At 43.5% G+C, this 26,951-nt stretch overlaps 1 protein-coding gene across 1 annotated transcript in view; it reads left to right on the forward strand.

Annotated features, from left to right (window-relative positions):
* iqsec3a (IQ motif and Sec7 domain ArfGEF 3a) overlaps positions 1-25,105 on the forward strand; it is an 80,836-nt gene extending 55,731 nt beyond the window's left edge. The window contains exons 5-14 of the mRNA XM_053415038.1: positions 1,766-1,927; positions 4,806-4,928; positions 9,006-9,172; positions 11,846-11,985; positions 15,796-15,921; positions 18,150-18,249; positions 18,369-18,527; positions 20,138-20,221; positions 20,468-20,511; positions 24,536-25,105. Coding sequence (XP_053271013.1) covers positions 1,766-1,927; positions 4,806-4,928; positions 9,006-9,172; positions 11,846-11,985; positions 15,796-15,921; positions 18,150-18,249; positions 18,369-18,527; positions 20,138-20,221; positions 20,468-20,511; positions 24,536-25,105 — 1,675 coding nt within the window. The remainder of the gene's footprint in view (positions 1-1,765; positions 1,928-4,805; positions 4,929-9,005; positions 9,173-11,845; positions 11,986-15,795; positions 15,922-18,149; positions 18,250-18,368; positions 18,528-20,137; positions 20,222-20,467; positions 20,512-24,535) is intronic.
* The last annotated feature ends 1,846 nt before the right edge of the window (positions 25,106-26,951 follow it).

Raw genomic sequence — 26,951 nt, forward strand, 5'->3', positions numbered from 1 at the left:
ACACCGAATGAGCGATATCTGCCAACATCGCTTGGCGAGGCACCACCTTCGGCTGAGAGGGCGAGCGAGAAGCTGGGAGCGCGTTGAGGCCGTGACAACAGATGCTGCCGGGAGGTCGAGCCTGTGCTCATCGTCCTCCGTCCTCACACTCCCCTTCCTGCACATCTGTTCTGTCTGGTCCTCGGCCAGCGCCCCCCCTCATTCTATCTTGCCTTTATCCTCCCCTCCCCTTTTGTCCCACCCTTCGCTTTACTAAACCCATTAGCTGTGGTTCCACAACCACACACACCCACTTAGCTTGGTTACATAAATGTTGTGGTTTGTGTATAGACAGGAGAGGGACAGCAGTGTCCTCCCCAGAGCAACCACACACCGTGTCTAATAGGGTTATAAATAACTACAATATTACTCCTTTACTCAAACATAACCAAATACAGCCAGTCTACTGATGGGAAACAAGATGCTTTTTGAAAACAATGATTCACGGAAGCGGTTTTCTGAAAGCACGAGCCTGGAAATAAACCCTGTTGCTCCCACAAAGAGGTTGTAGGACTCCGTGTACATAAAGGGATCCTGCTAATGGCTTTATCTTGTTGAAGTAGCTTCTTCTGCTCTCAGCCGGGTTGCAGAGAGTGGAGATGCACTGCTAATCACGTTTCTAGCGGCACTCAGCAGAGCGTGTACCTCCATGAAGGCCCAACTGTCCCCTTCAATTCAATTAAGCCGCACCAGAGTGTACAGATATCAGTCGCCCGCAATGTTAAAGAAAGTGTAAAAATAACTAAACATCCTGGATCTAACCAGTAAATCGAATCTGCTCCCAAAGTTAATGAGCTCTTTCTTGGGTCATATCCCACCATTCCACCAAATTCAAGAGATCGGCTTCAGAAGTTTTACATTCAATAAAACATAAAAGTCAACAAGAGTCCATAAAGATGGCTGATGCATTTACGCGTAGGTTTCCGATTAAGTTTCCATTTTCAGTTTGGCTCACGTCGCATTTTTCTTACATGGAGGAGGCTGTGTTTATGATGTGTACTGCTGCCAGCCACCAGGGGGGGGGGGATCTAGACAGTGGAGCCTCATTGTTGTACATTCATAATCTGCTGTAATAAAAATTATATTTACAAATAATTCTCCAGCACAACCTCTGGTTTTATCGAGAGTGGATCATTTCTAATGAATTAAACTTGTTTAAGAGGGGGAATTAAATTTCTTCTCACATGTCCTTTCAAAATAAAATTAAAGCTTGTACATTCCTCAGGGCTGCCGCTGGTTTCTATTAATTCTGGTAAAAAATTCTGGTAAAAATCCACCGGAGAAACTTGGCATATGTAATCCATCACCATTTCAAAGTTTGCCTCAAGCTAATCTTAGCCCTGTGTCGGTCCAGCGACGGCAACTGGAGGCCTGGGATCAGTCTGCGCACAGCGGCAGGGACTCAGAGCCACGGCCCCAATCAGCCTGTTTGATTCAGGGTGTATGCTCTGAATTTAACATCGTGTCGAGCTGTTTTGTAGTCGTTAGTGAATGTTGAAATTCAGCATGGGCGGGAATATGAATACGGCTCTGCTGTGTCTTTCAGGGCGTTTAGTAGACTCCAAACTACACTGTGCAGGTTCCTCATCGCCACAGTACAATAAATAGGGCAAATCAACCGTCACAGTCACAATTCCACCGTCGATATTCGGTTTTAAAGCCAGGCCAGGTCACAGAAAACACTTCCTTTTGGTCATTACACTCTGTCTTTTCTCGTTTGTCCCAGAAACCCGGACAAAGGCCTTCAGTTCCTCATCTCACGAGGCTTCATCCCCGACACGCCCATCGGTGTGGCGCACTTCCTGCTGCAGAGGAAAGGCCTGAGTCGGCAGATGATCGGGGAGTTCCTCGGTAACAGCAAGAAGCCCTTCAACAGAGACGTTCTAGAGTGAGTACAGCAGCACCCATCTTCTCCCGGAATCATTTCTCTCCTCAGTGATCCCTCTTTTTCCTGGGAGATCAGGAGTCAGGGACTGGATCTGACAGCTGGATTTATCTCAGAGAAAATACACAACTTTATATATATGGATACAACTAATTTATGATATAGAATATTGTATATAATATATATTTTAGTACATAATACATTGTATAAGTTATTTATAACATTCATAGAAGTCATTTATATTATTAATGCTTTTAAACTTTTAGCAACTAAAAAAATATTCTTAAAGAAGCATCGACACACATAAAACACATATATACGCACAACAGGATAAAAATAAAGTGACCGAAATAAAAGCGGATGAACCCAGGGGGCTGGGAGAACAAGGACAGATGCCACCTTCTAGTGTTAGTCATCAAACAATGTGTTGACACTCTCTCACACACACGATTCACTTCACCCTGTGATTTTCTTTCGAGGTCATTACACTGATTGTGTTTTATTTGCTTTGAAACTGCAGAGGTCTGCTACACACACACACACTCTCTCTTTCTGTCCACTCTTATTTCCTTCTTTTGTAAAACCCTCCTTCCTTTATCTCAGTAATTGTCTTTTTATTCTTTTGCGTCCTCCTATTCACCCCTGCCTTTAACATTTGCATAACAACCGGAGGAAACGCAGCACATCTTTCTTTTATCCTCTCTTGACGTTATCAAACCAAGAACACACTTTCCAGCCTCTGCAAGGTCACATGAAACACAACACAGCACTCCACCAAGTGCACAGCCTCATCTCATATCCATATCAGCTTAAACAGACACCGCCATGAGTATTAACACCATTATGCTTTTAAGGCTTCAAACTCTAATTCACAGCACAGATTGGGATAAATGTATGTTTTCTTTATTTTTCCAAAGAGCTTGTCGCGCCGCAGCACTCAGCGCGGGAGTGATGTTGAAGAGGGGCATGATGGGAGTATGTAAAGTGTGTGTGGAAGCGCTTTGGGTAGTCACGTGAGAGTGGGTGAGGGGTTTGGAGTCTAATGTGTCACTCACAGGTGAATTACTGGGCCTAAATGTGAGTGCGTGTGTGTGTGAGAGGGAGTGTGAGTGTGTGTGTGTGTCAGTCTCCATATCCATGAATCTTCACCCTTTCCTTATTGAGCTAATGGAACTTGTTCTCATCACATTTCTTCACGCATAAACAACAATAGTTAAAACGTCTCAAGTCAATTAAGCCAAATTGTGGTGATGGATTCGTGCTCAGAGACATCCGGCACCCTGAGGACTCATTTACTGATAATACAGCGAACTTGTTGAGCAGGAAAAAACTAAATCTGTTTTCAATCTGTCATCTTCTCATCGCCTGCGTAAAACATGGTTCCATCTGGACTGATATTTCACTTTATCAGGTCTTTGCAAACACACACTTAAAAACATACTTTCAGACATCACAGATCGGCAAAGTCTTACGTGTGATAACATACGTGTGTGGAAGAGACGGGCGGGGGAAAGAGGGAGCTGATGTAACTCGGCTTGTCTGACGCTGCATGAACGAGGAGTGACAGCCAGGGAAGAAAGGAGAGAGGACATTCCTGTGGTAGTAGTAGTAAAAATCAGGAGGCAGTAACTGCAGTAAATGCGAGTAGTCTTAGCAGTTGTAGTGGTACTGAGTTGCTGTAATAGACACATGAGCAGGAGATGGAGAAGTATTTCTTGTGATATTGGTACAATGCTTGTACAGGGTGGTATCCTTATTCTGAGTTGCTCTACTGGGATCTGTGCTGGGACGTGTCCAGACAGTACTGTGGACTCAGCTATCTTTCTGCTGGAGCAGCATGTGTCACAGTCAAGTACTCAACTCATTAACTCGCTTTGTTCACAGTAAATCCATCTTAATTTACGAGTGTGTGTACTCGTTTTTATTACCTCTTTAGGACCTTTTTCCAGGATGAACACTGACCTCGTCAGGACCAGTAGACCTAATGGGGACCAAAGATTGTTAATTAGACAAAACTTAATGTCTGAGGTCCTGGTTAAGCTTAGTGATAATATTGCAAAGTGGTTAAGGTTTTGTTTAGGCCGATCATAATGAATGGAAGTCAATGCAAAGTCTGAACAAGGATAAGTGTGCAGACCTGTGTGTCCACTTGCATGTTCCCCAGTCAGATAAAGCAGAAGGGCTGTAGTAGTACTATAGTTACAAAAATACAATAGGAAGGCTTTGCTTGGCAGAAACATAAGTATAAGTAAAGATATTAGTAGTAGTGAAATAGATTGGTTTGGAGTTCCACTTGAAAGTCAGGCGAGTGTAAAAGTGTCAAAGTTTGATTATTATTCCACTTTGTGTCTTTAGAGCAAATCTCACATGAAAGCGAGAGAAACTTAAATGAAACCAAAAAACTCCCAACTTGTTTCAAAAGTCACCTTTCACTTCAAAAGCTAATTCCCCCCCCCCCCCCCCCCCCCCGAACTCACCGTCCGGGGTATTTTGCCTTTTTTTAATTAAAGTCATTAAGCCGGGCTTGTCAGGTAACAGGGGGATCCTAAGCCCAGAGGCATTGTGTGTGTGTGTGTGTGTGTGTGGGTTGGCACCTGGATGTGCGCGAGTCTCGGCAGCTATAGCTCAGAGAAGATAGCCGGGGCCCGGTCTTATCCCTGGTGTCCGTGCGTGGCTAATACCTGCAGCCAGCAGAGTACTGCAGTAAGAAACAGATGAGAATTGATCTTGAGAGTTTATCCACAGTCTTGACACATCCCACCCACATAAAGCGACTTATATCATCTTGATATAATACAGTGACTACAAGGCTGTACTATATGACGTTTTTTAATTCAACTACTCTCTCTCTCTCTCTCTTCCTCCTCTGTGTTCTCCGCAGCTGTGTTGTGGATGAGATGGACTTCTCGGGGATGGAGCTGGACGAGGCGCTGAGGAAGTTTCAGGCCCACATTCGTGTCCAGGGAGAAGCCCAGAAGGTGGAGCGTCTTATCGAGGCCTTCAGGTAATTGGAAAAGCAGTTTATCTGTATTCTCACTGGTACTGTACAGGGGGCAGATCGGCTGCAGCCGCTATCGAATTTCAAAGACTAAGTTTGGTTTTCTTTCTTGTATTAATCAGTATTTAAAGTTTAGGGAAAATATTAGAGAGTTTTTCCAGTTCCAAAACAGGCCATTTTTTCACTAAGCTCATAGATGGGAGGGGCCCAGAACCTTTTCAATGACTCAATGAAGAAAAGCTTAGTGAACTGACTCACTGTCGTCGTATTGTGTTGTGTTTGTTTTGTGTCAGAAACAGAGCTCGTGTCTATTTTCACATGCATGGGCGATGCAGATGTAACCGTCACACATGGCTAGTGCTAAGCAGCTTGGCTAAACGCCCATAACAACCATTTATACCTGAACAAATCGCAATTAAACACATGTCCGCAAACGTGTGCTAATGTTCAGAAACATTCATGTGCAGAGGAAATAGAAGGAGGAGAAGGAAATAGCTTGTAGGAGTATTTATCATCAGAATAACCCTCATTTGGCCTGCTGGTGTCATTTAGATCCTGTGGTAAAGTAAAGCTGGCTGTGTTGATATTCAGTGGGTGTTAAATGGCAAAATAATAATAAGGATGTGACCAAAAAATACATTTTTACAGGCACGAAAACCTGCTTGTATGACAAAAATAAAAAAAAACTAACGACAGTCAGCCATGCACGCAGAATGAGATGCACTACACATTTCTCAGGAGTAATGGAGAAAGCATGGACTCCCATGAATATGCATGAATCGCTGTAACAGTTCTGACGCGAGGAGTGGAGACGCGCTGCCAAACACACACTCTCCTCTCCCCCCCTCCGCTCGGCTACAATTAGATGTCGAACAAAAAAGCCCTCGTGTGAAAAAGCCGAAACCGCCGTGTAATCTCTGGCAGCCGTTTTTTTGCGACAGGGAGACAAAGTGCATCGGTGGCGCCGCGTGGTAACGGCGCCTGGTTTTGTTTTTTTGCCGTGTCGCCGTTTGAGCAACAACCACCTGTCACAGATGTGTGGAGGTGCCGTTGTCGGAGTCGGTGGGCAGAATGGTTTGGCACTGGGACTGTTTGGATATCAGCCTGCGTCCATGTGTGGTATTAGTTGGAGGAAAGGGTGAGGGGGGGGGCATGAACTGGGAAAGGGAAGATGTAAGGAAGGATGGAAGGGGGGGAGGAAGGAACGAGCGAAGAGGGTTTATAAATAACTGGCATTGCATAACCGCTGCTGCCTCTCTGTGTGCCTGCCTCCTCTGCTCCTGGGCTTTGATATGACTCCAAACACACACACACACACGCACACGCACACGCACACACAAACACACAAACACATCTCTGAAGCTAGTGAAGGGGATTTGAAGCAGCAGCGAACGAGAGAGTGAGGGGTGGGAAAGTGAAAAGCAGCCAGCAGCCCTCGGTATCTGCTGCGTCAGTGTGCTAATGAATGAGCAGATATGAGCCAGAGTCCCGATGCTGTGGATACACGCGGCGTGTGTTTTCATCTCTGAATCACAGCGTAGTAACAGGATACTCGTATTTACTCATCATGCACTCGCATACATTTTTCCTGTTTGCCCCTCATATCACAGGTTTCATGCAACATGCAGGAATTAGTGTTGTGTTGCGCCATCTGAGCGAAAAGTTGTCGCGACCGCAAATGCCAAAATCCATTCAGGGAGAGAGGCCCACATCTCACCCTCGTTATTGTGTGTGTCTTTTCCGTGAAGGGTTTTTCACTGTGTGTTGCTGCACTGCATGATTCAAAGACAAGCACATAATCACTGGTTGCTGCCGAGTCACGATTTCCAATCCGCTGAGATGTGAATAAGCATCTGTGCACAGCCCTGTGATTATCCTGCTTAAACAAATGCTGTCTGAGGAGCGCGCCACCAACGCACAATGAATATTAATCTTATTCTCCTCATTGATAGACATTTAAAACAAATTAAAATCATTGTTTCCATAATAATGCATGACCCCTATGTGCTTGATTTCAACTGATACACGTGGAAGATGCAGATAAAGACGTCAACTTGGAAATACACTGAGATTCCATAGTCTTTTGGTGATGACTTGACTGATTATGAATGTGTCTGACCCGGACAATCTCCTGCTGTGTTCCTCATGTGTTAAAGTCCATGTTTGAAAACAGCTTTAGTGAATGAACCCAACGACACAAGTGAGATTTGAAAAAGAAATTGAGCCATTGTAAAGGCCTTTATAGAAACAAGCATTAACACACAACCTCAAGCGTTGTCATGCAAGGCTCACAGGTGTTAACCTACTGCATGCATATTGACAAATGTTTCTTTACTCAGCCCCATTAAACACATACATTAGAATCCAATCATGCAGCTCAATGGTTCTGCAAAAAGGTGTTGCGTGGAAATTACTGATTAAAGTAACGATCATACACTCCGACGCACAGGGTCCACAAAAACACACATCTACTCATTCCCCTTCACACATATATATATATATGATTATATCTAGATGTACTCTTGTTTTTCCATCCGCTAACCAGGAAGTATTCATGCACTTCACAGAGATGGAAACAATTTCTCTCTCTCTCTATCATCTGAGCATTACGTATGCAAACACCCTACACACGTCTGCAAAACCACACAACGACACACATGTCCGTTCTCCACCTCCGATATGTAGTTGTTTCGGGGATTAAACGGATTCTCTGTTGTGTCTTTCTGCAGAAACAAAAACATCAGGGATTTCAAACGTCACATTTCTTCTCTCCGGTGCAGTAACTACCTGCGTAAATCCGGCAAGCCCCGGCCCATAAATGTTGCAGAGTGTTTAATTATGGCTAAGGACTCGGTGGACCTTGTCAGCGTTTGTGTAGTGCCAGCGAATAAACAACAGAAGGATGGATCTTTATTGTTTTATATCGTAAACAAAACGATTCCAAGACGGTGGTAAATCACAGAAGAGAGTCCTTTGCTCTTTTTTTGTTTCACCCACACTTATTTCACAGTGATGGGTGTAAGCACCCGGCCCACTGGGATGAATGTGTTTATACAGAGAGACGGTGTTTGAGCCCAGCACCTGCTGAGGGGTTCATCGCTGCTGAGGGGCGGCTAACTGCTTCCAATGAAGCCACGAGCAAAATTAAAGCCATAACTCTTATTTTTGTGTGACACTCACGCTTAGCTTGTGTTGAGGCGTTTTACGAGCATGTTGCGCAGTGAGGGATTCCTGTAGAGGCTGAGAATAACTAATTATATATACGACTTGTCTTCCATCTGTTACCACTTCTCATCTTTCCTCGTCTTCCTGCCCTTTATGTTTCACTAATTCATCTCACTCTGTACTTACCATCGCCTCTAACTACTCGGTCCCTTGCTCTACTTCTGTCATTCCTCCATTTTTACGTCTGCCGCCACGACTCAAGACTACACAAAAGGCAAGACAGCTTTTCAAAGTGAAGCCCAATCGTCTGTATCGCCCCCTGGTGGCTAGCTGCAGTGTGGGTCATTACAATGCTGCCTCCTCCATGTTGAGGCTCATTAATGCTGCAGTCACTGTGTGAACTGCACTGAACCTCCGTCTCAAACGATGCAACCGTCACCATGCGTCCTTTACCGGCCTTGTTGTTGAGCAATACATCCACTAGAGGGCGGTGCAAAGCGGAAAGTTTCTAACAAAAACAAAAATGGCGACGGGAGAGAAGGCAAAAGCAGATGTGTTGTAAACGTGGTCTAATATACCAACTCGTACTTTCTTCCTCATGTCCTATATGGTCACATGGCCAACCACTGCCGCCTCACGATTGGTCAAGAGCATGTTTTGGCTCGACATCACAATCGCTGCCAAACAGTGGCTCTGAATTATGTCGACAGCACAAGATGGCAGCTCGTGTATCCATGATATACTGGCTTCATTTTTGTAAAACACAAAGTGGAGCTGGATCCTCAATCGATAAATACAGTCAATGTTCATAACCCACATCTATTACTCCTTCAATTCATCCCTTGCATTTCTTCCATACATCTTTTGTTTCTTAAATTCAAAAAATGAATCGTTCTTTCCCTCCTTTTAACCCAACAGCCAGCGCTACTGCATGTGCAACCCTGACGTGGTGCAGCAGTTTCACAACCCGGACACCATCTTCATCCTGGCCTTCGCCATCATTCTGCTCAACACCGACATGTACAGCCCCAACATCAAGCCCGATCGCAAGATGCTGCTGGAGGACTTCATACGCAACCTGCGAGGTAAGACAGCATCGCAATCTGCCTGTGTGTGTCTGTGTGTGAGTGTGTGTGTGTGGTGTGTAGAGGCACATTAAGCTAGAGTGACAGAAATGAGTGCTTGTAACCAGCTCAAGCAGGAAGGTTAGTCTTTTAGGAGCATGTGTGCATGTGCTGTCACCGGAGAAGTGGTGTGTGAGCTAAATAGTTCACTCAGTAAGTAGATGCTAACAACATGCACACAGGAGGCCGACTCAGCAAATATAAAAAAGTCCTGCCGACACTAATCTCAGGTGAAGAACATCATAAAGACTATCACCCAAAAGGAGGTTGGATAGTTGAGCTCAGGTTTAATCGTATCATGTAGTGAGTTCACCATTTTATAGGGGTGTCAGAATGTTTAGTGACTACTGCTGCACTCATTGTTTCCCACAATGCATCATGACAAACAGTGTACAAGCGAAGGTCAATAACCGAGCGATATGGATTGTGCTCACGACGGAGCGGCGACAGGAAAGGCTCTTACTATTTAACGCTTGTTACCCTTTCTTCTCTAACAACATTTTTCGCTCTAGCATTGACCTTCTGTTAACTTACACATGACAAATAAAACTCAATTAAATACATTAACCCTTCAGAGACCTGGGGTGTTTTTGCCATTTTGTAATGCTTTTAATTTGGCCTTTGTACGCCACATTAATGAGGGTCTATACGTGCCAATGCCTGATATCTATTTTCTGAACAACATTGCCTCTGAGAAAATGTTTTTTTTTACGTTGACATAGATTGTCAACTCATTGGACCGTTAAACGAAGACCCAGAATAAAAAAAAAGATCCAAAATTCCTAAAACATATCGCATAATCGTAGATGCGTCTTTTTTTATTTACTATATGGCATTCAATACTAGAAATTGCTCTTGTTTATGACTTATTGAATGAAATTGGTTTTCTTTGGCCAATTTAAAACGTAAAGCATTTCCCTGATGTAATGTCCTGCGGTGGCAAACCTCCCTGCACTAATCTAAATGATAAATAATTACATTTCCCCCCCCCCGCTCATTGTGCTTTACACAGACACAGGTCACAGCGACAGACAGGAGACGCCTGTTGCTCTCGTCAAACAGATGCTCGTTCGCCGAGCGGCGAGGTAGAGACAGGTTTTGCTCTCCCTCTGTGAAATCAGCCGGGGGACACCGAGGTCGCCGCAGAACAAGTTTAATAAATGCATGCAGACTTTTCCCGCCCGCAATTAAATTAAGTCGGAAAATCAATTCCGGTATCTCACGTGAATTAAAACATGTCGCTCTCTCCCCGCGTCTACATTTGTTTTCTGCTCAGCTCACTGTTTTCTCTCTCTCTCTCTCTGTGTATCCATTATCTTGTTTTTTCTCCGTCACAATATTGCGCCGTCTGTTTATTCAGCCGCTGTCCCTTGTCTGTTCTCTCCCTCCGGTTCTTCCACAGAAGCATAGTTCACTCAGCTAATTGGCTGAGGTGAAATGCAATTATACACCAGAAACCAATAGTAATGAAGAACCGAAGAGCATTCATTATCTCAATTAAAACAGAAGGGAAGAGTCAGAGCCGCTGCACTATGGTTCAACATAACACAGACCAGCTTCCATCTAAATTAATCTGGTGCACCAGCCCACTGAAAACCGATATCGGTACTGTGTTGTTTATGATTTCTTTATATTTCTATGAGGGAGGATGTGCCAGTGTTGCACAAGGAGTTCACCTCCCTTTTAAAGAAGAAGCATATCTACATGGAAAATTTGGGTAAAACAAGATTGTGCAGTGATGAATAGCACTTGATCGAGCGTATACCTCCGCCAAGCTCGAGCAATGACAGTCTAGTGCTTATAGTTGAAATATAAAAGAAAGATGGAAGTGCTCTGATAACCTTAATGATTTATTTGTCATAAAAAATGTAAATTAACGGGTTCTTTAAAAGGTCCTGGCCACGTCCTCCACCGAGTTAATTGTTTTTGCATAACCCTGCCAACAAATCAACCAATAGACGAACAAACAGAAAGAAAATGGGAGGAGTAATACAAAATAAAATGGCACCTATGATTACAAAGGGCCCAACAGTCCCCTATGAAACCACCTTTAAATCAATCTAAATTGTTGTTATCTCACAATGTTAAAGAACGTTGAAAATATCACATGGCCATCCGCCTATTTTCTATCATGCATCAACAGTTTGGCAGTTGGAGTGGCGGAGATTGGGATTGAACCACCAACTGATTGGTTAGTGGACAACCCGCTCTACTTCCTGAGCCACAGCTGCCCACAATATGATCTCGCAGTTATATAATACTCACATGGCAAACCCATATCACACTGCTATCCTATGTAATGAACTATTATATAAGGCCATTTTCTTACATTCACAGCCCCTGCGTACATAATTGGCACCTGTGTCTCCGCAGTGTCCCGGGGGGCCTCGCTATTTTCTCCTAACACACCCTGCCCCATTGAAAACTCAATGTACCACACCACATGGCGTACAGCTGTGCGGACGTAACCGGGAGCTCTAACTGCGAGGAACTGGCGCTGTGGTTCCAACGGCAAATAATAAAAAAGACCCACTGCAAGAGGAAGGAGACTTTCGGGGAAAAAATGAAAAGCAGCCACCCTGTGTGGTGATGTGTGTGTACTGGTGTGTAATTGGACTATTTTCCTCATCTCAGGTGTGGATGATGGTGCGGATATCCCCAGAGACATGGTGGTGGGAATCTACGAGAGAATACAGCTGAGGGAGTTACGCTCCAATGAAGACCACGTCACCTACGTCTCCAAGGTGGAGCAGTCTATTGTGGGCATGAAGACGGTAAGCGCACGACCAAGCCCTTAACGGCAACTAAGTTAATAATAACCCTTTAACCTGTTTAACTGGTTGCTTTGACCATTGAGGCCAGCACAACCAGTCGTTAACCCACCTCTCTCATTCATTCATTTACTGTTGTGGTTACAGCTGCCTGATGAGTGTGAGTCTGAGATTCGCTTCCTCCTGAGGGAACTGTTTGTTTCTATTGGTTTTGTCACTATGACTGATCCCTTTCAGGTTTCACATAATAATGTAATCCTCTGTTAATATTAGAAATGTGGATTAGAGCAGCTTTAACCCTGCAGTGAAACCAGGTCTAAACCCCCAATTAGCCTTTTTGAAGAAGCAAGGACGACTCCACATATTCTCATAAATATACAGGAGACAGGAATAATAGTAAACACACACACACACGAGGGCTGGGCAATTAACTGAAAATGTATCAAAACAGACATGGATAACCTCTAATTTTGCTCATGTTGTTTAATTCAGTTAATACTTTACTCAAAGTTTGCACTAACAAATCGTTGGGTGTCCTCCCTCCTCCCTCACCCACTGTCCTCACATTACAAGTTAACAATAAACACTAACATAATGGATAAATAACTTAATCAATGTGATCGTCAGGTTGTGTGAATGATCGTCCATTAATCGTGATCGAGAAATAATCGCTTATTAGGACTTTGCATTAACTGCCATTCATTGTGGACAGCAAAACTAAAATCTTTCCACCTTACCTCGGAAATTAAGTTTTGCCTCATTAGGACCAGGCTCTGGTCTCAAGAAGCATGTTAATGTCCTGAAGATGGAACACAAATGAGTGTTCAGACACGCCTTGATAATGTTTTCTCTAAAACTCTGCACAGCCTTTGCCCAGTTGTTTCATATCAATGAGCCACAGCTTCGAGCAGCAGTTGTTATACCTCTAGTGGCCCATTGTTCCGTCATCATACCCCGAAGTTATTATTACAGCACAATCTCAGGAGACACACACTGATCACACTTCCTGTATTTAATGAGTTTTGTCGAATAATTAGGCAGAGTTGACCACTTCACAAACACACACAACACACACACACAACACAGTGCCGAGTGACTCACTCGTTATTCAAGGCTTCGTCACTACCACCTAGCCTTAGTAGCCTTGACGGAGCACATTTATTAGCCATTAAATGTCTCATCATCAGCGCGATCATTACCTCAGGTCATTACTCCTGCAAGATACATCGTTAACAACCCCCCCTCATTAAGACCCCCCCCCCTAACTGTTCAGAGAGCAGCTGACTCGGATGTTTGCGTCTCGCACGCAGCCCCTCCCTCCGGAGGATTTTAGGAGAATGTGCGGAGTTCGTTGCAGGTCGGAAAGCTTGAGACAGACACACAGGCAGAAGGAGTCGGCTTGATAATTGACTGATTACTCTGAATCAGGGGGGAATGTGTTCTCCGTGCCCACTCATAACACTGAAAGGCTTATTTTTGTTTTAAATACTTAAACAGTTCGGGGAATTCTGATATCGGTGCAAGGCGTTCCAATCCTTAATGAAATATAGATAAAAGTTGCCAATTTTCTTTCTATCATCTCTCATAGACATATATATTGCATCCACACACAAGAGCCGGTTTTAAAGATTTCTTCCAAACCTCTAAGGACATCCGGTCCGACCATTAGTGACCTCTGATACTAGACTACTCAAGTTTTCTCAAAGTACACATAGTTAACAAGGGTTGAGTTTAAGTTTGGTCCCACTGTCGTCATTCAGGACACTTTCATTTCCTGTTTGAGATGAGACGTTGATTATGATGTGTACTGAAGAGATTTTGGAGAATAATAACAGCTAACTAATGTAATCTCGTTATTTTCCAGAACTTTCTTCAAACACACATTACAAACCAGCGTCAGAGCGATGACATTGCGTTACCCTACATCTCGTTTATCGGATTGTCACACACCACTTCTTGTACATCTTCGATATTGAGGAACTTTGGGGGAAACGCAGCCGTCTACCTTCAAGTGTCTCTCTCGGTGATAGATCAGTAGTCAGAGGATGACAACGAGAGCTGTCATAAAGTTAACAATGATGGATTGTTGGGGCAGGAAGTGATTATTGCTGCTCATACAAATTCTCTGCCAAAAAATAGTAAATACAATATAATCCATCCCTGAAGGTGTCAGAGTCCCTGCATTGTAGATTATACATTTATAATCCTACACAGGAGTTCCACACAGGATAATTTTGGCTTAATGGGTTTCTCCATCATAGGAGTTTGGTTTGACGTAAATACTTGATGTTGTGACGAAAGCCAAGTAACAACCCTTCTTGAATTTGAGGCTGCAGCAGTTTAGTTAACGCAACACGTCGGAAAACTCTCCTGTGAAAGTGTTTCTTAATCCCGTCAGTAGAAGGACTGTTTTTTTGTTTTTTTTACCAGTTTGAGTGGGAGGCATTTCAGGCTAATGATGTCTTTACATGTTTCTGACATTAGTGTAATGAGAAAGCAGGCTGACTGGCTGCTGCAGGCTGTAAGCCCTGCAGTGATGAGTGATGGCAGAGCAGGAGAGGGAAAGAGGCTGGGTGCATTCACTGCATTGCAAATAGCACACAGGCGGGGAGGGGGGGGGGGGATGAAACAAAAATCTGATAGTAGTGAAGACTGAACGCAGATCGTGTGTATTTGGATCTAACAGCTGCCTCTCAGCCGGTGTTGTGATTTCTTCACCAATCGAAGTCAGAGAGCCGGACGAGACAAGAACATGATTAGATCAGTCTCTGAAGGCATGAGCCAGCCCCCCCCCCCCCCCCCGTAATCAGCTTAAACTTGGAAAAGCACTTAAGTCCAGAAAGAGAAGCTTGAGGCTTCAAGGGACACAACTGGAGAAAGGCATAATCATTCAATGTACAAGTAGAAAACACTAATTCTGATCGGATACGGACGGGAAACGGTTTGTACAGAGGATGACGGCATGAGACGAAAAGCAAAGGAAATATATCCTATATATATATATATATATATATTTTTTATTATTATTATTATTGTTGTTATTATTATTATTATTATTATTATTATTATTATTATTATTATTATTATTATTATTATTATCCATCCTTACATTGTAGCCATAATCAGACCCAGCAAGTACAAGAGTATATTGCCGAATTGTAGATTAGCTAATCTCAGATATTCAGCGAGGAAACTTTCTGATTCAGGACTCTGGGGATCATGGGTAATATCCACTGTTCAGTGGGAAAACCACATAAGCCCCATGTGTCGCTGCAGGGGGCGCCGTTGCTCAACAAGACTTATTTAGTGTAGCTTTAAAGATCTTCTCCATACAGGGTGTCACACATACATGCTTCGATTTGAATATGAACAATGTCTGATATGACTAAAATAAATGACTAGGTACATTTTACATACAAAATGTAAACAAAAACCTAAAATATCTGTATTATATACGGAAAGACAATAAATACCTGTAAGATATAGAGAGAACACTAACTCGTATCCATCGCTGATTAACATTTTAAGACCTGTTTTAAGATCTGTTGGATCCCAGTTTATGTCACTAGTTTGTTTCAGCCTGTTGAGTTTAATTGGGTTTTTTAATAATACTTCAGCCCTTAACCACAGTAATTAATGTGAACTTTAATACTGTTACCAGAGTCCATCGTATTTAAAGTGTAGCTCCGGTGGTGAAGTCTCCTCCTGTCTTCATCTGGCATTGATGGATTTTTCTTTTCTGAGCCTCAGAGTCATTTAATCTGAGCGAGTGAAGACTTACCTGTGTGTGTATGTGTGCGTGTGTCTCCGCAGGTTCTCTCTGTCCCTCACAGAAGATTGGTGTGCTGCAGTCGACTTTTCGAGGTGACAGATGTCAACAAGGCCCAGAAGCAGGCGGCGCACCAGAGGGAAGTCTTCCTCTTCAACGATCTAATTGTGGTGAGTTGATCAAAAAGACACACACCTCCTTTGAAATGATTCATATTTGCTGTTGTGGTTTTCACGTGCGTTTCTTTTAAGACCAGCCCTCAAATGTTGTTGCTGCTGCTGCTGCGAATGCTGCAAATGCTGAAGCTGTAAAGCTGCTTATTTTGTTGTGACAGCTTCAACGCACCATCACTGACTTTGACTGTGAGCCATTTCTCGAGGCCCCCTCTCTTCCCTTGTGTCGTTTCACAACTCAGGCCCATCCAGCCCCGTCTTTTAATAACAGATGCAGAGTTGTAGCGAGCTCATGAGAAAAAGATCTGTCCCTACAGAGTCCTTTAGGGTGTAAGATCCACTTCAGTATATATATATATATATATATATATATATATATATATATATATATATATATGTCCTTCTTTGGCATTTACATCAAATATGTTGATCTCAAGCCAGAGAAAGAAAAAGCAATATGGCCTCCCCCCCCCACGCCTTTGCTTTTATATGATACGCAATAATTAGCTGCAAGAAGAGGCAGATTTTCAGGTAGGAGGTGAAAACAGAGTTATTTCCCACCATCACAGGGGAATTCTCTTCATTCAGACGGAAAAGTTAGCGGCGCTATGTGTACTTTTTAATCCAGATGGTTTGGACAGCGAAGGAGAAATTGTCTTTGAAAGATTTTTTTTTACCATGGAGTTTAAGCAATGGGGACTTTTTTTTTTAAACTTGGCCCACGATCTTGCAGCTTAAACACGTCAAGGAGTATTTAAAGTGCCGATGTGATGTATTGGTTTAATACACCTTGCTTTGTAAATGATGTTCCCCAGTGGGGCCGTGAAATAGATTCGCCTCATCTTTCTCGATATCTGTGAAGGTCATTGAATGAAAAAGCTCCGCAACATCTCTAATCCATCCTGATAGAAGCTCGAAGAGGTTTTTCCATACAAATAACAGCAGCAGAACCTTCGGAAATCGCAGTGTACATCAATATTGACTCAATTTGCTTTTTTAATGCGTTTTAAATCAGTTGTTCTCGCCCAGCTTCCTTTGAGGCGGATCTGCGATCTGTAGATCTCGGGGATAATCCCATATCTTTTACTGGGCACTGCTGTCATTCAGGGTTGTTACTGCTCCTGCTGCTCTCATTGTCACATTAAGTGTTTCTTGGCTGAATCAAAAAGCAAAGAGTGTAATTCTACTCAAACAAGCAAACTAGGAGTCAGGAAGCAAAAGGAAACAAACCAGCAATGAAGGGAGCAAAAACAAGAACAAATTCCAGGGAAAGAACCTATGTCACTAAATTATAATGGCACTATTCACCTCTTTCTCTTTTCTCTTACTCACAAAAATAATATATCAGGGAACACACATGCTAATTCATCTAGAAAGATTTTGCATTATGATGCTATACGCTCAAATTAAAGTAAATTAAATATCTGAAATTACCTTTTGTCCATTGAAGCCGGAACGTGAGATCGGCTAGTCCCTCAAACACAGTCATGAAGAAAGTAAAGAACTTAAAATGAAAACAGTAAAGTAAAATAAACGTGTCATATCATCTCGCTCTCACTTGGGATTCAGACTATTTACACAGAATGAGGCCGAGGTAATGAAACTCAGGTGAGACTCATTGGAGCTGGAGCAGACAATCAGGAAGGAGATACACCAGACAAACACAGGAAGCAAAGTCCGAGAAACACCCGGGACAGAAGCTTCAAAGTAAAACAGGAAGTAATGAACTCAAAGTGCAAACAAAGATATTAATCTAAAACTCCAAATATATAAACAAAAAAAGTTCAAACACAAGGAGATTAAAATTCCAAAAGGTTATGACAAAATAAAAGTCCGTACAACAGGTAGTTTTTTTTAAATGTTATTGTGAGATTCCAAGAATCAGCTTCTGATTAAATTAGAACTTTATACTTGGAATATAATGACTCAATTCTTGATAACTCTAAGTGACACTAATACTCTACCATGGTATCATGATGTATCCAGTAACTTAAATTTACTTGATATCTTTTTAAATACTCCACCTGCACCTCTGAGATTTGCTGAATCTGTGGAATCATATGAAAAGCTGCTAATGCTGTTTAAACAGATTTTCAGGTAATCCATGTGAACTTATTCCGTCTCTTACTTAGTTTAATGGATTCTGGATTCTGTTTTTAACTTTAAATAAACTGAACTGACTTACTAACTCAATATAACTTTCGTTATTTTCTCGTTATCTGCAGATCTTGAAGCTTTGTCCAAAGAAGAAGAGTCCTGCAGCCTACACGTTCTGCAAAGCCATGGGCCTGCTGGGCATGCAGTTCCACCTGTTTGAAAACGAGTGTAAGTCACACCGACATGAAGAAAACCACAGCACACTCCCAAGTTAACACCCCAGCCTTTGGTCTGAATTAAAAGGATAAAACTCTCAGGGCTTATGCTTCTGTCTCTGTTGACCTCAGACTACCCCCACGGCATCACCATCCTCTCGCCCTTCGGATCGGACAAGAAGCAGATTCTTAACTTCTGCGCCCAGAGTGCAGAGGACCTGCTCAAATTCATCGAGGACCTGAAGGAATCAATCGCGGAGGTGTCGGAGATGGAGCAGATACGTATTGAATGTGAGAGCGAGCCCTGACATTTTCTATTTTCACCTTTATAATACAATGAAAAACTCTATAACCCGAAGGACTATTCTCACACTGTACCCTTCTAAAATACAGCACAGATTTTTGTAATGCTGGAAAATACTCCAATCACATTACATCTGACCTATAGAGTGGAAATAATAATTCAATTAGTAATAATACTTTATATAATAGCTAGTATTATTGTTTATTTTTTTCTTCCTATGAAATGCTTGCACCTTTTTCAACATCTCACACAAGCTGTACAAGCAATAAACACAAATGCAAAACAAAGCTACTAAAAGTGATGCTTGTCTCTTTGATGTGTTACGGTACAGGTGCCTTCTTTGTTTGGGTGTTCCAATGGACCTGTACCGTAACACCTCAAATAGACAAGCATCAAATTCAAAGAACGGCTGCTGGATTGACCCGGTTCTTCACAAACAAGGCTCACTTGACAGCAACAAGTCGTTCACTTCAGTTGTGGTTGTGTTTCCACTGTGTGGCTTTTGCAGTTGTGTTGCCGTTTGTGTGAGACATCTCTGTACACACCTTTGAAAGTACTTTGTGGGGATGTGAATAGATATTTCAGTTTAGACAGTCGTCCTTTCATCAGCATCCTCGTTGTGTTGTGTTAGTTTGGGGTCAGACTTTTGCATTTCTCCTCTGCAGCTCAAACAGATTCCAGAAGGGAGGGGGATAGAGTTAGTTTTTTTTAATGTGCATCTGAAAATCCTCCAGACAACAAGAAAGGCACATACTTAAGACACACTCACACATGGAGAAACCTGAGCTTCCACGGTCTGGATCCTGCCAGTGGGCATCAAAGAGAGCACCCCCGCTGGGATTTGACGCAACTGCATTAGCCTTTCGCGGAGAGGGAGGGTCCGCAGCCGGGGGGGGGGGGGGAGCAGCCGACAACATATGGAGACGGGCATGGGTTGACAGATGGAAGTTATTTCTCTCTCTGGAGTCGAGTAACGAGAAGAGCTCCAAAAAACACACACGCGAACCAATGCACTCACACGAGAACAAGAATGCATGCTGGGACACAAACGAAAAAAAAGACACACTATGGAACAGAAACAGCACAACTTCCTTTCGCCTCCCGGGACTTTTTGTGTTGTAGTAAACATGCCTGGAGCACGCTCACTTGTGTTTGCACTTCCAGCATCTCAGAGCGTTTCTGATCCCCTATCAGCTGTTGTGAAGATGATATATTTAAAGAGTTCAAGAGTTTCTATTCAACATGAGAGTTTTATTCATGAACAACTTTATAGAAAATGTATTCTTCATACTGTTTATGTCGAATTGAGGAATTTCACCCGGCAGTTTTGAGGTTAATTAGAACACAAACAACATTGAGTCATTATGATTGGAAATGACAGGCAATTACCGTCGAGTGTGAAGTTTAATTAGGGAGGTTCTGAGCTTCGAGGAGAGAGTTGGAGAGGAAGGCACCAGAAAGTGTGTGTGTTTGTATACGTACATTTTTTGAAGGACAAAAGATATTCCTGCTAATGTTGTCACACCTTCCCATCGAGCCCCTTTGCTCTCTGTCACGGTGATTATTCTGGATCCTTCTTGTTCTCTCCTCTCCGCAGGGGAGCTGGAGAAGCAGCAGGGAGCCAAGACGCACTCGCTAAAGAACAACGGCACACAGCTCGAGCTGCGTGGCTCCACGTCAGGTGTGTGTGAGTGTGTTTGCACTGTCGCTTCCCTAATTTCCAAACCCACCACCGAGGCCTTGTTCCCCGCTCTCGCATTAATGTGCCTGCTGTTGAGAACGAACATTTTAAATTGGTGCCTATATTTAAACTGTTTTCAATTCATAAGAAAAAAAGGTTTATTTTTAAAGACGCAGTAAAAGAGGAAATGGCGGTTTAACACGGACATGTTGCCGCCGCTCTCTCTTTTATATTCCCTGCCTTCAGGAAACCAGGAGGTAGACGACAGAAGCCCACACAATGCAGTGGAGGTAAGTGCCTAGTGATAGGGCCGTGTCCCGAACGACAGGTAAGTCAGAGCCGTAGGAGTCAGTGCAGCTTGTCATGATGAGACGTAGGAGGAGATAGAGATCCCCAGGACTTCAGGGCTAGAGAAGCCGAGCAGGAGTGGGTGAAGGATTCGAACAGAAGGAGCGATGCTGGCATGTGAGGAAACCCAACCGAACTAAATGGGTTTAAATGTGTGTGTGTGTGTGTTTTTTTTTTTTTTTTAAACCTATCTTTAATCAAGAGGGTGGTCTTGAACTCAGTGATCTCACGACTTATTGATTTTCAGATTTTTCAAAGGCTTTCACTCAAAACGCCCCGCTTGCACTCAAATATTCTCTGCCTGCTCTGCTCCAGTTTCAGCTCTTCTGCCAGGTGTGAAAAGTCTGCCCTCAGATTTGTGCAACATGTCCGTCATAATTCCCCCGACCAATAGAATGTGAGGTGTAGTTATGATGCATGAAATTGCCCCCTCCCTCTTTTTGGTTACCTTTGCTGTTTGTAGCCTTCCAACAAACTACAGGGGGGAAAGAAATATAATATATATGGTACAGAAATTACAGTCCTTGGAGAAGAGCTGAAGCTGGAGCAGAGCAAATCCAAGCACAACTAAGGAATATTTGAGTGTGAGTGCAGGGTTTTGAGCGAGAGGGTCACGAAATCTGAACCTGAAAGTCTTGCTATCAAACAGAAAGACCACACTCTGGGATAAAGACGCAAGGGGGGAAAAAATACCCATAAAATGTTTGGGGGGGAAATGAATAAAAGAGAACAGGTTCCTGCTCTTTGGATCTGCAGCAGACGCAGAGGCTTAAATATTACGCGCACGCTCTAAAAGGAACAGGTTGTAATTAGTTTCACAGGCTCAGGCAGAAATTGTGACTCCTGCAGGGACTTTAGCCGTCGCTAAAAGTAGCTGAGGACACAAGTGGAATGCATATACTGTGTGTGTGTCTGTGTGTCTGTGTGTGTGTGTGTGTGTGTGTGTGTGTGCACATCCAAATTCAAGACCTTAATTAACACAGCAACATGCAGGTGGATAAATTTAACGCTTGTTTGACCGAGTGTCTTCACCTCACTAGACTCCGGTCCGGTGTGGGCTGGGGGGAGGGGGGGGGGGGGGGGGGGGGGGGGGGGACGACAACTTCCTGTGCGAACATTTTGTGCAGGCGAGAGAACAAGCTGAACTACACTACCCATGGGGCTTTGCAATCCCCATCCAGCTAGTCCTCATGTGCAGCAGTAGAATCAATAGAGTAAATCCAAATATGCGCAGGGTCCGTTTGACATGGAGTGGATTTTTTGAATTCCACACAGCTTGTTGATATAACGGATGTAAATCTTCACTCAGGAGCTTGTTAGGGAAGAAGCGATTACACACACACTCCAAACTGAAAGCTTTCACAACCATTTGATTTTCATAAGCATAAATGCCCGTGTATAGCAATAATTACTGCAGAGGAAAACACGCCGGTGTTGCCGCACAAGAGACATTTAAAGACATAAAAATAAAATGATCTTTTTATTGCGCGTTTGAATGTGTTGATGCATACTCATCTGCAGCAGGCTTCGGATGCTGATAATTGGACACAATGATCAACTTTAATTTGAAAGAGCCACTTATGTTGTGCAATAATATCTGAGGTTTTATGGATGTTTATGCAAAATAACCACACGGGCGAGAGAGAAACCATCAAAGCGAGAAGAAAATAAAAATGTTATTCTTTATTACCTGCAGTAAAGCTTCGATCTAATGTTTTGCAGAAGATGTTTATCCCTCTCTAATATGAGGCTGATTAAGGTCTTCCCCTCTCCCTTATGTTTGCACCTCAGGTTAGCCCTCAGCGGTTAATGTCAGTGGCTGCTGAAAGAACATTTATCTTTGAGCCCAGGAAGGTCACTCAGAGACATCCTGCTCCTGCCGGGGACATGAGTACAGGGACATTTCTGAAGCTGTTAGGATTTGATGAGTAAAGTGTTGAGGATGTGGTGTCACAGTCAGATTCACAGTCTGAAAGGGAACTAGCTTTTATTGACAGTGACTGGGTTTCATAGGGACAATTTTACAGCTATTGACCTTATGCTGAATGAGACATTATATTGATAATGATGTTCACATGAGTTGCAATATAATATTCAATTTATAGTCTCGTTTACAAGTTTCAGGGAATAGCAAATTTTGTCAAATATCAAAATGTTTAATTCACCATCTCTGCTTTAACTATCGATAGTCCAGAACCTCTGGAATCAAATCAACCAATTTATTTCTGGCTTGTTATGTGAATACATTTCTGAATACATTGTCAAAGTATCTGCAGATTAAATTAATCTGTTTCTGTCTTTTAGACAAAACAAGACATCGTAAGCTTTTGCTTTGAGCTCAAGTGAAATATGATTTATTTTAGCTATTTATTGATATTTTCTAAAATGATTGTTCAACTGATCAACAAGGAAATTAATGTTTAATTATAATTAAGGACACTATTTGTGCTTCTGTAGTCTAAAGTAACTGAAATGATCCAGAGCTAATGATCTGCTTATTGATTACAATGGCATTCTTAGACAATTCTATTTTATAGGATTTGCCTCATTCAAATTAAACCGAATTTTCTGCTGAGTTTCAGAAGCCAAATAACCGATACCTGACAAACTACTCAGTCTTATACTGAAACTCGTCTCTTCATCTGTGGAACAAAGTTATTCTCTCCATTAAGAAATCAAAGTTTTGAAAGGCAGCAGACAGAAAGTCCTTGTCCCTCTTAAGTGCCTCAGAGCTCAGTGATACCGTATCTGAGCTTTTGTGCCAAAGTTGTCAAGTATAAATAATGGCGGGCAGATTGAACGGGAGCAAATGTTAATGGATTCATTTCACACAAGCATCACACCGGCTGCTGTCGGAGAGCGAGAGACAAACCGCTGAGATCTAACCTCAGATATATCACGTTTAATTATAAGGCCGGAGAATTACCGGTGACCTTTTTCACACAGTCTCCGTTTGGAAAAGTTTTAGTAGCAGTTCTCTTATTGACACACTGACTGTAGAGAAGATGAAGTGGTCAAATAAAACTCACAAACTTTGTGTAGCGGCTAACAAATGAGATAGTTGACAAAAATACCTTATATTTTTCACATAGCGATATTCCTTATGTGTTTTCTCTTGAAATGAAATGAAGACAAGAGGATGTAATAGAATTTTAAATCTTGTTTTCTGGGATTTTGGTTCAAACGTGAGAACGACGGGTTCACAAGTTCACACAAAGTTCATCTACTTTCTGTCCACTACACACTACACTACACTTTATGCATTCCACTTTTGATCAAATCCAGTGTGAGCCAATGTAGACGAGGCTTTAAAGCAGGATTTAAGGGAAAGATAAGATAAAGGGAAACATAGAGATTAAGAGAATGATCAAATAAAGTTGATGTAATAAATGTGTGAACTGGAGGTTTGCATTCTGATGTGTTGCCTGTGGATGTCTGTGGTTGTCAGTCTGCTCACCTCCACTCCTCCTCTTCTTCCACTTCTCCCTCTTCTACATATGACCTCCGTCTATGTTCTGGTTATCCCCGACCCCCCCGTCCTCCACCCCCCCAAGCCTCCTCGTGTCTGCTGTCACCATAGCACCACACAGTGGTTTGGAAGGGAGACACAGGGGCCCTCAGTGTCCCCTTTGGAACCACCGGCCCCCTAATTTTCCCCCACACCAAAACTCGTACCCCCCCCCATTCCCCACCACTGTCCCCCCGACCCCTGTCACGCACCGGTGTCCCCACCTCATGTAGGAGTGGAGGGAGGGGAGTGTACAGTGGTCACGATAACTTTGCACCCCCACTGACCCCCCCAGCACCTGAGCCTCCACGCATGCCCTGTGTGTGTGTGCTGTGCGTCCACCACCCCCACCCCATCCCCCCCCCCCAAAAAAAAAAGAAAAAGAGGGCTTGAGGATTGTAGAGGAGGAACCAGTTTATAACATTTGATGCTGTTCTCTTGGCTGTTTTCTAAACTAGGTGTCAATTCACAACAGGCTTCAGACGTACCAGCTCAGCAGCAGCAGCTCGGCTCGGAGTCCCGAGAGCGTGGCCCTTCTTAACCACCGGGGGGAGCTCCTTTTCCAGCAGGCGCCCCAGGGGCTAATCCAGGGGCCGGCGCCTCCACCTCAGCACCCGCAGCTGCAGGCAGCAGCAGCAAGCACCCCCGTCCACCACCTCCACCTCCAGCAGCAGCGCCAGACCGCCGTCAGCATGTCCGACCTGCGGCCCGAGACGCTCATCCAGTGTCAACAGATCGTCAAGGTCATCATGCTCGACCCCAGCGGGCAGGGACGCGTCGAGGCCTTCCTCAGCCAAACGCCCACCCACCACCTCTACCACCACCACCACAGCCATCGCCAGCTCAGCCACTCGGCCATGTCCACCCCGGTCCGCTCGCCGGACGGCTACCACGGCGGCGACGGCGACGACCACCAGCCTCCGTTACCCCCCCCACCTCCGCCTTATAACCACCCGCACCAGTATATACCCCCCGACCCAGGACTCAGTCTACACCGGACCCCAAGTGACTCTCAGAGCATGGTGTAAATAGATAAACTAGCATCACCTACCCAAAACACACCCACAATCACACTTCCATCAATCCTCACCCGCTCTCTATCTATTTAAAAGTACATAATGTACATATATACATACTGAAGAAAGAGCTATAGTGAAAAAAATGAAAATCACACTTATAGGCATATATTTAAAAATAAACTAAAAGAAAAAAATCAAGGTTTTAAAAGAGATAAGGAAATAGAGTGCATATATAAAGTTTTACTTGATTCCACATGTATTTTGAAATATTACGTAGTTTTAACAAATTTCTATAATGTTTTTTGTCAGTTTCAAAAGAAAAACTCTCAGATGTTCAGTTCCTGGATGGATTCCTTTTAACTCCAGTGTTCACAAAACAACAAAAACCACAGAAAAATGTGAATCCCTCAAACTCTTCCTGGGACGGAGCCACTCTGAGGACCTTCTGTTTTCGTTTTCAACATCCCACAGCTCACGCCTCCCGAGCTGTATGTGCGCATGCGTGCATAGCTGACACTTAAAGTTAAAATAAATCATGTGCCAAAATACACACGCCTCCACTAAACACTTCTTTGCACTTGACTAAACGCTAGGGCTGGAAGAAAAGAGAAAAAAATAGTCCTTTTCACGAATAAAAAAACTGATATTTCATATTTCAAAAATGGAAAAAAAGAAGCTATTTCCCCATTTTCACTCTTTCTGATTTATTTATGCGATGAAGAGCCTTCTGTCCTCTTCTTCTTCTTCTCTGCTCCCCTGGATTAAAAAGGCAAAACAAAAAAATGCTCCTCGGTCGGGCCTCTATCATCAGAAAACACTCCTGCTTGATTGTCACGCTACAGTGAAGGATGATGGGAAAGCGAAGGCAACAAATCACGTAGACTGTCGCCCAAACCAAAATGTCTGACCACGGGATGGTTCTGAGTTTCTGTCGTTTGTCTTTCACTGTCCACGTTCAATGTTGGTAAAGCTTCCCGGAGAAATTCTCGCCACGTTTATCTAACGGAGGAAGAACATTTTTTCTTTCATATTTTGAAATGCCGAAACTGCTCTCTGACTTTTTCTAGAAACCACCGCGATCCCGAACCCCCCCCCCCCCCCCCCCCCCCCCCCGTGTCTATATTATACTATACGTAACAACACACTGTGCTTTCATGTGTCGTCTGTGGAAAATTTGTGCTTCTTCACTTTCTTTCAGGGAAAATCGCCTTTGAATTTTCCCACGAAGAGGCCCCCCCCCGCTGCGAAAAAAACGTTAAATGTCAAGATCTGTGTTTATTTTCTAATTGTGTGCGGCATATTTCCCGCTTTTGTGTGTGTTTAACTGCAGGACTGAGCCGTCCTCCCGCGAGACACCCAGACACCGTCTCCCCGTGTCGGTACAACTCCCAGGTTTTTTGTTTTCAGCTCCCCGTTGACTGTTTCCTCCTCCTAACCTTTCAGACTGGCATTTTCAAAAAAGGCTAAAAACACACACACACACACACACACACACACACACACACACGCGGCTTCTGTTGCAAAACGCTGGCATTAATGGTATTGCTGCTGCTTTAAATAAGAATGGGACAAAAAAAGACGAATGCATTATCTGATCTGCTCTGTGTCCACCCGAGCTTGGATTGTAAATACCACATGCGAGCGGCTTCGGGGGGAAAGGACAATCGTGTTGCACCTTTGGCCCCTTTCGAAATGCTACTGCCCCCCCCCCCCCTGTCGCACGTCCCCCATTCGGAAATAGGTCAGCAGCGGCGCCATCTTTTAAACATTAAGCCCCGCCAGGTGCTGCGGGAATGGATGTGCGGTTAACTCTGCTCCCATCTGACCCCGGATCAGTCCCACTTGTTGATTTATA

This window comes from Pleuronectes platessa, chromosome 22, assembly GCF_947347685.1.
Source record: "Pleuronectes platessa chromosome 22, fPlePla1.1, whole genome shotgun sequence".
Classification (NCBI taxonomy): domain Eukaryota; kingdom Metazoa; phylum Chordata; class Actinopteri; order Pleuronectiformes; family Pleuronectidae; genus Pleuronectes; species Pleuronectes platessa.